Source organism: Hemibagrus wyckioides, linkage group LG01 (assembly GCF_019097595.1).
Source record: "Hemibagrus wyckioides isolate EC202008001 linkage group LG01, SWU_Hwy_1.0, whole genome shotgun sequence".
NCBI lineage: Eukaryota > Metazoa > Chordata > Actinopteri > Siluriformes > Bagridae > Hemibagrus > Hemibagrus wyckioides.
The window spans coordinates 31,057,947-31,070,779 of NC_080710.1; the positions used below are offsets into that span (position 1 = coordinate 31,057,947).

At 42.2% G+C, this 12,833-nt stretch overlaps 1 protein-coding gene across 7 annotated transcripts in view; it reads right to left on the reverse strand.

Annotated features, from left to right (window-relative positions):
- Window positions 1-12,833, reverse strand: part of kmt2ca (lysine (K)-specific methyltransferase 2Ca) — a 199,228-nt gene that overhangs the window by 29,488 nt on the left and 156,907 nt on the right. For 4 of the 7 annotated variants that reach the window (XM_058395324.1, XM_058395298.1, XM_058395291.1 and 1 more), the window contains 13 exons: window positions 10,889-11,008; window positions 10,165-10,289; window positions 7,789-7,987; window positions 4,869-4,955; window positions 4,536-4,583; window positions 2,825-2,962; window positions 2,454-2,483; window positions 2,032-2,166; window positions 1,796-1,943; window positions 1,365-1,591; window positions 1,210-1,283; window positions 924-1,118; window positions 179-325 (listed from right to left, as the gene is read on the reverse strand). In XM_058395324.1, the coding sequence (XP_058251307.1) occupies window positions 179-325; window positions 924-1,118; window positions 1,210-1,283; window positions 1,365-1,591; window positions 1,796-1,943; window positions 2,032-2,166; window positions 2,454-2,483; window positions 2,825-2,962; window positions 4,536-4,583; window positions 4,869-4,955; window positions 7,789-7,987; window positions 10,165-10,289; window positions 10,889-11,008 (1,673 nt within the window). The remainder of the gene's footprint in view (window positions 1-178; window positions 326-923; window positions 1,119-1,209; window positions 1,284-1,364; window positions 1,592-1,795; window positions 1,944-2,031; window positions 2,167-2,453; window positions 2,484-2,824; window positions 2,963-4,535; window positions 4,584-4,868; window positions 4,956-7,788; window positions 7,988-10,164; window positions 10,290-10,888; window positions 11,009-12,833) is intronic. The other 3 variants (XM_058395317.1, XM_058395343.1, XM_058395335.1) reach the window with 3 other exon arrangements.

A 12,833-nucleotide genomic window follows, 5' to 3' on the forward strand; every position in this document is an offset into this window, starting at 1 on the left:
TGACAAATCTTTTTTAAGGCCAATACCTATGCTTCGGGTCAAGGGAAAATATACCAGTATAAAAAAAGTTTTCCCTCTACAACTCAACCTTCTGCATTGATTCCTGAATCTTGTAAATTTGTCTTTATTGCTTCTTGGCAGATGAATGCCAAAACTGTGCCTCGCTTTGGGATCTTACCAGAGATTTTTTTCCACATCCTGCAGCTATAGATGCTTGGTTGGAATGTCCAAAAAGGACGTCTTTATTTGTTGATTTTATGGCTTTGCTTTTTGGGACCTTTTCCTGCTGCTTCTTAAGGGGTCCCAACATCTGATTTAACTCTCCCTTTTAAATGCAAATTAAGAATTAGTAGACTGTATGGCAATTCCAAATGTAAAGAAAGAAATAGCCACTTAACCATGCATTTACATAATATTTTGCTACAGGCCATGTTGGCTTTACAGAAAATACCCATCATGCACAGTTGAGGTAACCCTGCAGAAAATGTTTTAAATAGGGGAAATTTCCATGCTAGGATTTTTTTTTAGCATTCAGAATGTCAGAATTTCATTATAGGCGGCTTATTACTCAGATAGCATGTTAATATAAAACAGTAACCAATTTAGTACTCTTGCTGATTAAAAACAAATAACAGTTTAATTTTCCTCTGACTGCTATCTGGATTCAATTGACCTAAACATGAACTTTGCTCTAAATCCATCTGACAACCTCTCTTGTCCCGATCTTTAGTGGCATGGTGACTTAATGATGTTAGTCAAACGGCAAATCCAAATGAAGTCAATTAAGGTTAGGGTGATGGAAGCTGATCAAAATTCATAAAGCCAGAGCCTTGATCAATGGGTAAGAAACCCTGCTTAGCACTACATCATTAAAAAAAAGAAAGGAAAAGAAAAAGAAAAGAAACCCCAGGGCTGTCAATCACCTGTCTGAATTTCCATTCCTGCTCATGTTCAGACTCCTTTTGTTTGAGGGGGTCTTTGAAGAGCTGCTCAGTGTCCATGGACATGCTTGGGTCAAAATGGTCAGGAGCCTGCTGCTGTTGCTGTCTCTTCAGTGTGTCATTAGACAGCTGAACCTTATTTATGCGCAGAGCTGCTCGGTTATCCCGAGCCATTTGCTAGACGGCAGAGGAAAAAAACAACCACACTTTCTTTCAAGGTTCACAGAGATAAATCAAATCCAAACTCTAAGGTAATGCTAAAGCTTACCACATATGGAGCTCTTTCCTGAGAACTAGCCTTTCTCCACAGTTTTGCAATTTGCTTTACTCTAGTCGACCAATCTATGGATAAAATTCAAACGATTAGTTTCATGGACATGATCTACACCCCAGGCTGGCGTTTTAAGGGAAACAGGAACACACCTGGAAATTCTTCTCTCAGGTTGGGAAAGTTGACGTTAGTGTAGAGCACAGGTGCCACAGTGGCCATCTCTCCAAGGGTCTCCTCCTTCTCCCACTTCAATGTACTCCTCTGGGCGTTGGACATGACATCTGTTTCTGGCTCTGCAGGAGGAGCTGGACCAGGCATAGAGGCAGGAGCACTCCAGGGGCCAACCATATCACTCCCCATCTGGCTGAACTTCTTCTCCCTATAGGGACGCACCCTCGAGATGTTATGTTATCTTTTAAACGCAGAAAAAACCTTCGGAATGATCTTTACTACCGAATAACCACCGCAGTCTTTCTTAAAAGATAAAGACACGTCAGTTCTAGGTAAGGACTAATACAGGGATGTTACAGAAAAATAATCCAACCTTCAGATTTGAGAATTTAGCAGCAGTGCGCTCTCTTACCTCATACTTTCAGGAAAAGGCATCCGGTGAACGGGAGAGAAAGTGCCAGAAATGCCGGCTCCAGGCATCATGGAATTTGTGGGAAAGACAGGATTTTGACCCATCATACCATTCATAACAGGCATGCGAGGGAACATAGCATTATCACCTGAAACCGAGAAGATTTCGATGCGCATTGAACTTCATTTCCACGACGTTCAGGGCATACAAGTGATGTGAGTAGTGATGAAAGATACCTGGTGCTCGTTGTGGCACTGTCATGACTGGCACATTAGGGATGGTGTTGGGAGGCTGTGCTAGTTGAGATGACTGATTGGTGCTTGGGCTCAACACCGCTGTAAACAAGTCTTCCACTTCTTTCCCTTCTAGCTCTAAATAAAGACAGGGGGTCTAGTAGTTAACATTCAAGGCCATCATATTATGCTACATACATGACTGCTAACCTTTGAGCAACCATGTATGAAAAATTTTAAATGCAACATTTCTGGGGGTTACAACCTTTCATACATTACGGTAGAGTGACCCATTATTAATCAAGCACCTTAGTACTAAAGTCCTTGAGTAACAGTTAAACTTAACACACATACAGTATGTAAAGGCAATCTTAAAATAATTCTATAGTATAATAATAATAATAATAATAATTAGACATACAAACCTGGAATCTGGAGCTTGCTGAGAATAGCCCCTAAAAAAAAAACACAACCATCAGATTAGATGGAAATTTATTCAACATTGAGCCAACCCCAGTTCAGCTTCTAAGCAAAAACAGAAAGTGAATTCCTCCAACTCTGATTAAAGGGTTGAACTCATCAGAGAAAGAAAAAAAAACAGAAGGAGGAAGCTGTGATTAATTACAGGGAATTGTTGATTTATGGGGCAAATGTGAAACCATGGTGTACTGGGAAACCAGTGAGTCAAGTCCATAGTGACAGAATGTGTATTGTTCAGGAATGTAGGTATTATCAGAAATTCTAGACATCCAGGATCACATTTAATTAGGTGCGCATATTAATCAGATATCCTCACCATCAGTCACCATCTTGTCCAGTTCAGGGCTGAGAATCACATCCAGAGGTTCTTCCTGCAATTGTCGAGGTCCCCGGGCAGGAACAGGCAGAGGCGGACCCGAGGGGTCATCAGAAATGGCCCCAATATCCAAACCAGCTGGGGCAAGAAAGGGTATTGGGTTCTCATTAGATTCATACCGACACAAGGACATTTCCTGAACATTCAAACCCAAGAGAAAAGTAAAATGTTGGGAGGGAAAAAAAAATCTTAGAGCTGTCAAACTAGGAAGGCGAAAATCAGCGTTGACAACCAATTTATTTTCTACCGCGTCTGAGTGCTCAGACAGAAAAAAAAATAGAACGGGGGAAAGGAAAAGAGCGTGAGGACCAATCTTTCTTGTCATGGTAAAATAATTTTTCTACACGCTTATGTTTCTTTCCCCACTCCCTTCCCTCCTCCTTAACTCAATTTTCTGTGAATAACAGGAACCTAATTTGTGTTGCCTGCCAACCAAGTGTGGGGAGGAAAAAAACAGAAAATAAAACCCTGTATCCTGCTATATTAAATGAAAGGAGGACCTAATCAATAAAGAATAATAAGCAATTGAGGTGATTAATCTTGAAAAGGGAGGACAGAGGGTTCAGCAAATCTCGCCAAGATTATATTCCGTTCCTGAGGAAAAAAACCCTCTGCATTCTCTCTTAAAATCAAACTAAATCCTGAATACAAGCTCTCTCTTCCCAATGTTAAACTCAACCTCACACTTCAAACAAAGGGATTTTTTCTTTTTTCTGGACCCAGTTTCGCATATTTGTTAAAGTATGAAAGATGAAATGATCCCTGGTGGTCCAATTCCCTTTCAGGCTGGACCAATTTGTCCCATTATTTCCTGGTTCAAGCCTGGTGATGATGGGGAAAGTGTTCTGTTCAGTGGAGGAGATGGAACACCTTGGTCTTATATATATAAAATCACAGGACTGGAGCTCTGTAATTAGCTCACCTTTGTGGGACAAGCGCTGTGACTGAGAGGACATTGGCAAAAAACTACGAGTCCTCGTTTGAAGGCATTTCTGCAGGATGACCTGACGTGCATCCAAAAAGAGCTTCCTTCACCAATTGGGTGTTCCGCAAATGAAAGATATGACATGGATGAAATGAAAACCTATGATTATGAGCCCCGCCCCCAAAATGAGCCCAGAGTCAAGGACCGGAGTTACGAGGACTCTCTCCTTGTCAATCAGCTCAGCGAGGCCCTTACTCCGGCGACGAGGAGCGTGTCCTTGTCAGCTAATGGTATTGCCTGTGTGTAGCTGCACACTTAACACTCAGAGAAAAAAATTAATTATGAAGCTGTCACTGTAAGAGCAGGCTTCACTTAGTTAATCTACCTTCGCCGCCTCGCGCTAAAACAAACATACGGACGTGACGAGGTGAGACTCGTTCGACCCCGACGTCAATCCACTTCTCACATCGGCTTCAGAGCCAGAGAGCCGCATGCAATTTCATTTTCTAAGTGGTTAGTGTATAAAAAAAATAAGGAAAGCCAGGACACAGAAGAGTGTGAGTGAATGTGTGTGTGTGTGTGTGTGTATATAAAAGGGCAGAAGAGAGGCATGCAGAGCTGGAGAGATCCAGAAAGTGAAAGAGGCGTGCTGAGTGGCCTCGGGGAGTGAGAAAACAGGACAGCGCTACTCTTACAGCCAAAGCTGCTCTATTTCCAAGCTCTTACCGAACGGAGAAGGGGAGCTGTCCACCTGGAAAGGGCATAAATCAAGACCTACAGGAACCCAAACCAGATAAAAACCAAAGCGTTAAAATCAAAATAAAGCACAGCAAAGCCAAAAAAAAAAAGATGATGCAGAGAATGAACAGCAAACCAGAAACAATGCAATGAAGCTAAACAAAACAAAAGTGTGTGAATAATGTGAGAGGAAACTTAAAACAGAAGGCTTGCAGAAAAGTTTTGATCTTTCCATCAAAGGATCTGGATTAGCTAGAGCATTTGAAAAAGGGACAGAGCCAAGAGGCTGACCCGGGGACTACGCTCGCCGTGGGGGTCTACCTGAATCGTGGCCTGCATCCGACAGCATCCCGAGGAAATCGTCGTCTGAATGGAGAACCAACTCGGTTAAGGGATCCTGTGCACTGGCTGAAGATTGAGAAAATAAGGGGTTTCTGAGCCTCTTCGCATTTTTGGTAGCTTACAATAAAAACAGACCTCCACTAAACCTGGGAGGAACTGTGTGAAAAATGTTCGGAATCTTAGGGGTGGAACGATACACTCCGGGTAGGATTCAATTCTATTCATGATACCGATTCCAGATTCGATTCAATTCACTAGACTGGTTTCACGATTTGGTTCAATTCATAATACAGATTCCAGATTCAATTCACTACACTGATTTCACGATTCGATTTAATTCATTACACTGACTTAACATTTTGATTCAATTCATGAAACCGATTCCAGATTTGATTCGATTCACTACACTAATTTCACGATTTGATTCAATTCATGATACCGATTCCAGATTTGATTCAATTCACCATATTGACTTAACTATTTGATTCAATTCATGAAACCAATTCGATTCACTTAATATTGACTTCACCATCTGACTCATGATACCTACTGAACGATTCGATTCAAAACACGATCCTGATTTAAAGGTTTACTATATTCATATATGTTTATTTCTTTTTAATTTATTTAAGTATCTAGAGCTCTGTAGGACAAACAGAGCTCTAAAGTCGCCTAGTGACCTCTTTCCGCAGCGCCTTTATCTCTCTCTCTCTCTGGCACTGGAGAAGCTCTTTTTAAATCATTATTGTATAAATGCCTACTGATTATTGCAACTCTGGAGCCATCGTTCATCTAACAAGCGCAAACGATTCTCTCAGAAGGGACATGGTCATGTGACCAGCGTGCTGTCTGTATATTTTATAATAAACTGTGCTGCAGGTTGTGCAGATTGAGAGCCCTAGTGTTCAGACAGTGCAGCTATATTACATGTATGACTAACAGAATGCCGATATCGCACATTTCCACGATGCACATCACGTCCCGATGTATCGTTACGCCCCTAAATGTAAAACCAAACAAAGGAACAATGTTAAATAAAAACAAAGCAGTGCAGTTCAACTGAAATAAACACAAAAAATCTGAATCAAATGACACTCATGATAATGATTAGACAAAGCAACTGGATACAACTTAAAAAGACATGTAATGAGCAATGGGTTACGAGTTCATGGATAAATCCTGGCTTTACACTGTGGGATATCTGCTGCAGAGTTTATCACCGGTTTGATCAGACACACTGCGACACGCTCACTGGGGGCTGATTTACTGCCACCGTAACCAAAGACATTCCCTGACAGCGTGAAATTATCTTTGTTTAGTCTCAGTGTGAGGATTGCTATGACGCTCGTCTAAAAATCCAGCAACAGAGGCGTGGCCCAGGATGACCCCGAACTCATGGCACAGCTAGAAAACATACACCGTCCAGGCATAACATTATGACCACCAGCCTAATAGTAAGTGTTCATGCTGCCAAAACAGCCCTGACCCGTCATACACTGTGTATTCTGACCCCTTTCTATCAGAACCAGCAATTTGAGCAACAGTAGCTCGTCTGTCGGATCGGATCACACGGGCCAGCCTTCTCTCCCCACATGCATCAATGAGCCTTGACCGCCCATGACCCTGTCGCCGGTTCACCACTGTTCCTTCCTTGGACCACTTTTGATAGATACTGACCACTGCAGACCGGGAACACCCCACAAGAGCTGCAGTTTTGGAGATGCTCTGATCCAGTGGTCTAACTGGTCAAACTCGCTCAAATCCTTACGCTTGTCCATTTTTCCTGCTTCTAACATCAACTTTGAGGATAAAATGTTCACTCGCTGCCTAATATATCCCACCCACTAACAGGTGCCATGATGAGGAGATACTCAGTCTTATTCACGGCACCCCATAATGGTCATAATGTTATGCCTGATCGCTGTATATATGTGTATGTATTCTAGTCTATTGGTGCTTCATCATATAACCAGACAGAATTTGTATTGTACAGTGTGACGAGTAATCGCCTTAAAGGACCGCAGACATGATACAGTGTAAAACCAGCTCTGAAAAACAAACAAATAAATAAATAAAGAGGTTAAATAAAGATCTGCAGAATACAGACATGCGACAGAAAGAATAACCTCGAGTTCTTTGTATCTGTATATCTCCCAGGACAAACAAGCAGACCTAAGAGTGTCTTCTCCCCAAGCTTTCAAACCCAGCCCTTTGATTATACACCAGCTTTTATCCTTTCCAAAGTGGCCAGACGGGGGAACTCTGGGAACTGGGATGAGAGCTGGTAAATTGGGTTTTAAGTGCAGCGTAGGCCTGGCTAGCACCGAGGGCTCTGAGATGAGTGCTGGGCTGTGGGGCAGGATTTAAATGAAGCATGACAGAGCTGAGGATGAGGAGGCACAGCGGACAATGAGTTGACTGAAATGAGCCTCTTCTTGAACTGCCTTCAAGAATGTACTTGTTAAGGATCAAAGAGGACGGAGGGAAAAGAAAAAAAAAAAGGTCTAATGCTGCGTCATTTTTATTTTTTATTTTTCCCCCTCTAGCAAAAAATACAAACAAACGTCCGCCCTGGTGCAGCGTGTGCTCGGAGATAAAGTAGTGTTACGCCGAGATGTGGGAGAAGAGAGAAGAGAAATATGAACTGATAAAGCATATTATCCTTCCCTACAGACTTCTGAGAGACCCACAGCAGGAAAACAGGATCTGATGTGGCGGCGTGTGGACAGGAAAGATATATCATTTCCCAAATTATGGAGGACTATTCGCAAGGAATATGGACAAGAGTGAGCGAAGAAAAAAGGGAGAAAGGAAAAGTCGAGAAAGAGAATATATGTATTTATATACAGATATCTGTCTAGCTGTGTGTGTGTGTGTGTGTGTGTGTGGATGAACATACGCAGAGTCCCAGCTTTTCCGGAGATGGGAGTGGCTGCGGCGCTGAGGAGTGGATCTAAAGAGGGATCCAGGAAGCTGGAGTTGGCGCTCGGCGGTTTGCTGTCTCCATGTGCCACGACCTCCTCCTCTACTGGCCTCATCTCCAGAGCCTGCTTACTCTGTTTACTCTTATCCAAGAGTTCCTTCCCAAAGAAAGCCTCCTGGAAGACGGCAGCGAACAGAAAAAACAAAACAAAAACAAAATCAATGAAAAGTCTTAAGAGTCGACGGAGAGAATGATGGCTGTCTGAAGCTGAAGCACGGTGGTGGGAGTACAGAGCTGGAGGGAGTTATAACGGTCAGGGTCAGGGATTCTGTGAACTCCGAGCATGCTGGGTTACACGGCATGAGGAGCGTAGATCAAGAACAGTGCAGTTTAAAAGAATAAAAGGAAACGGTTCGGCTGTGTTTGAGAACTTCATCGTAAATGAGTGAAATAATACAAAATACTGCTTCACTATAGTGCAGGATCAATCAAAAGCAGATTAAAAATGATAAAAATAATAAATGTCATATTAATACAGATTTTTAAAAACTAATAATTATAACATTTTTAGGGAGAATAAACAATTTGCCCACTGTGACTTATTATATTCACAGGAGAATATTATAAATATATTATTAGAAATGTACTTTTATTTGTGTAGCAGCTTTTCAGAATAGAAGAAATGTAGTAGTATAATAATAATAGAAACATCGATCAACATCAACAATGGGATCATCGTGATTTCACTTCATCCATCGTCGATATCCGATCACATCACCCCACTGTCCGGTTCCTTATAGTAAATAATTTCTTCTATGCAGATATGACCGTTTCTCGCCGTCTTTATTTTCTACTCTAATCCTGAACATTTTAATCAGCCGCTCATGTAAGAGAACAGAAACAGCTGCTCAGGAGCGCGGTCACTCTTTCATAACCGAGCGTAATAAAGAAAGGAACATAAAAACGTTAAAGACGAGCTCTCTGTGCTAAGTAACTTCGCAGCACTTCACTATATCTGACAGATCTCCACTATCAATCTGACTGCTCCCTGCTGCGCTAAAACATTAAAAGCCTAATGCGCTGGGATTTAAATAATTGATTAAAGTCATGTCTCTGGTGAGGACCTTTAAGTTTAATTTGAGGCTTGCTGAACAAGAAGAGCCCAAAATGACAGCTGGTGCACTTAATGCATGGCCGGCTTGCCAGCACTGAGCCTGAGCATCCTTCTGAAAGCAGACGCGTTCGCACTGATGAGTGGAGATCTGTTCACGTTAATGCCAAAGCCAAGTCCTGCTCCGCAGGGGCGTGTAGCTTTTATAAAAACAACCATGAATAGCTTTTATTTACTGAATTATTTATTTATTTTTTGCTCAAACTTACAGAGGATCTTTAAGAGGAATTGGCGAGGAATCTACTGAATAAATATTTAAAGTCTAAATATGTTTCTTTATTATTTCATTGAAGCATGGTGGTGGTAGTACAGCGCTGAACAGATCATCACTGAGAGTGAGTTTTAATCAGATGTTTTGGGGGGGAAAAAAAAAAAAATCAGGAAGTAAAGATGATCAGGTATTCAGCCCTTCAGGATCAGAACCAACAATTAAACATCATAATTAATTCAACCAATATTTTGGTGCTAAAGCCATTTTACTGAACCCACGATACCAACGTCTCCTTCAGCAGGTGTTCGGTGATTTCTCAGGTGTTTTTTTGTTGACAGATTGGTGGTGTGGGCAGTCTGTTCTATTTTTAGCCCAAGCTTGGTGGCACGACTTCCTGTGAGGAGCCTTGACATGGAATGCTTGGCTTGGGTCAGTTCTTTGTAAGCAGCCATAGTTTCCATACGCTTCGTATTGGGAATATTTTTGGGCGGCTGGAACGGATTATCTGCATTTACATTATTTCTTATGGGAAAATTCGCTTTTCGAAATTCGAGATTTTCACCTTAAGAAGTTCTAAGTTTGGTTCTGAGACTCCACAGATGAACAGTTCAGTAATTGCCCATTTAGTAATTGAATTTATTTGCAGTAGTAAGTTTTGAGATGAGATAAATTTATCTGTAGAGCACAAATCGTTCGTTTGGTTCCAGCTACGAGTTACATAGCAGCTACGTGCAGCTAGCTAAGAACTGACTCTAGGAACCGTTATAAAACGTCCCAGTGATCTACCAGATCTACTCTGTGGAGCAGGGAAACTAAGCCCACAGTACAATGACCTCAATTTGGCAAACTACGAATGATGTAAATGACATTTTCCTTTGGAATTACGGAATAACGGAACCCAGGGCTTGAGCTTTGGACAGGAAATGAATTAAATCCTAGTCCAGAACTTTCTGAAGCTGCAGTGACGTACCTGGAGATACGAAGGGAACGCCTCCTCCAGTTTGGTTTTCTTCTTCCTGTACCTCTTCTTGACCTTCTCTAAAGGTTCAACCACGGGCGGCGTCTCGTCTACAGGGGTGTCCGGTTCGTTCCAGCCTGACCAACGAGAGGAGGAGCAAAAAAGTGTGACTCAAACATAGATTTGTAAGATTTGATATAAATATACCCTGACCACAGCTTCCTGACTAAATGACGTCTAAGGAACGATTTATTCCGATGTGCTTCACTGGTTATCTAATTGGTCAACAGTTTTGTGGTTTCTGTTCTCTACTGAACAAACTAAATCAGGAAATTAATGATTAAACCCTTTTCAAACACCATGCCAAAAGAATCTGAGCAAAAAAACCCACAAAAATGTGATCCCGGGTTTAAATAAAAGCCATAAAAATACCTGAAACTAGCTGAAAAATTTTGGCAACTGTTAAAGGGAGACACAGATCTCGGGCTTTATGAGACTTTTTGGCTTGCAGGATATATTTCTGGACTGGTTCTGTGCATCACTGACACACTTTTTAGCGCTTACTCTTTCCCTTTGTTTGCAGAAAGGTATTCGATTTCATTCCAAAATATTGGCCATGAATATTTTTACACCACACCAGTGACCTTGCATCCTATCGGGTGCAAAAAACGAAACTCTGGCAACCCTGCTCCCCAAAGGGCTGGAATTGGAATTTTGACTTGACTTTCAACCTTACCTTCGTCTTTCCCAGTAGGGTTTTCTACGATCGATCCAGTGGAGTCCTTCCTACTCAGGCATCGCTTGGCTTTCCCTTGCCCAGTCTTGCTCCTCTGGCGAACCATAAACCCACCAATACCTGGAGAAAAAGGAAGTAAAGGGAGGTCAGATCAAAAAAGAAAACAACAAAACAAATGCCAATGTGAATTCCAAACAGTCGGGAATTCCTAATGTGGGACGCTGATAGTGAAACTCTGACATCAATCCGCATTATTCAGGCTGACACACGAGCTGCAGCCCGTCAGCAGGGTGATTCATCTTGGCTCTTGGCTTGGTGCTGCACTCCAGGAACTATTTCAGGTGAGCCTATTTTGAGCGAGGCGGTCTGGCACGGGTCCTCTCTGCTGCATCTTCCTCAGAGATGCCAACGAGCACGAGTGCAAACTAGCATCCTGAGTCAGTGATGAATCGGGGGGGATTCATCTGCAGGCCTCCAAATATCCAGACGATAATATTTACATCTGCGCTTTCATGCAAACTGACAGGAAACAACAAAGCAGCCGAAGGTTAAAGATCTTGCTGAAGGATCTAACCGTGCTCTCTGGGCCATGCTGGGATAAAAGACGAGCTCATAAATCCTCCAATAAGCCCAGAGCCTTAACCACAGAGTCATCCTGTCACCTCGAAATAAAAAAAACAAACAAAAAATCTTCACCAGAATTCTTCAATCACTTTCTGTCGTCCTGCAGCTACGGCAGGTTAAAGGATATAAATGAAAATTCTCTGACTAATGTCCGAAACTCAACACCGACACGCTATCAATCCCCCGATAACGCCTGTGGATCTATCGACCAGGGAGAAACTCAGCTGAGAAAAAGCTCAATTAGTGAAAAGTGGACATGAATCCGTTCCTTTATTTCTCATTAAACAGGAAGGAAACAAATGTTAGGTTGCTAATCACGCCTGAAAGGGAGTCGCTCGTTAGATAGGCGTCACAGCCGATGGTTTTCTCTGATACATAGCCGGATTAGCGCTACAGATCGTTTCGCCCTTCCACAAACAGTAGAATCAGGACTATTGATGACTACTGAAGGTTGTGCGTATGAATCCAGGTACCAACAAGCTGCTAAAACCGGAACACTCATCGCTCTGCACAGCTCCACGTTATCTAAACCTAGCTAGTAAACGTAAACGCATCCTAAATCTGATGCTATCCGAATCTATCCGACTCAGGAGTTCTCTTACCTCAGGGCAACACAAAAAAAACGTCAAAGTGGAACTAAATATATTCACCAAATCAGAACCAGTATCTAAATCAAAAGCGCCAAACTAGCTAAACTGAGCTAGCTAGCAAGTAACACTGACGTAGCTGTGGAGGCGAGGCGAAGTGCTTCCTGTGTGGAAATTAAGTTCTGAGTCTCTCCTGTAGATCAGAGAAACACTAGACCAGTGTGGGTTCCTGTTAGCTTGTGGATGCGGAAGAGGGCAGACAGCGCTTTCCTCAGAGTCTTCACCTGCCCCTGTGGTAGAGCATTAGCATAAGCCTGAAACGTTGACTCCATCGCTACGTCTCTCAGAGAAGGAGAGAGAGATAGAAAGAGAGAGGGAGAGAGAGAGAGAAAGAAGGAAAGAGAGAAAGCGAGAAAGGGAAAGACAGAGAGAGAGAGAGAGAGAGAGAGAGAGAGAGAGAGAGAGAGAATGAGAGAGGCTGCAGAGATCCTAAAAGAGTAACATTAGGTTTCTATAAGGCACTGAGTTAAATGTGTGGTAAAAAGAAAAGAGTTGTGAATCCTCACCACCTTCACAGACTCTGCTGCTGAAAGCAGAAAAATGAAGAGGAGTGCAGAACTTAACTTTATTTAAATTGAGCTATAACTGCTACAAGGACTTAAATAATAATAAAAACGATAAGCTCTCTTAAGAGATTATTTTTTTCTTCCTAGAGCTGAGAGTCAGAGCTCTTT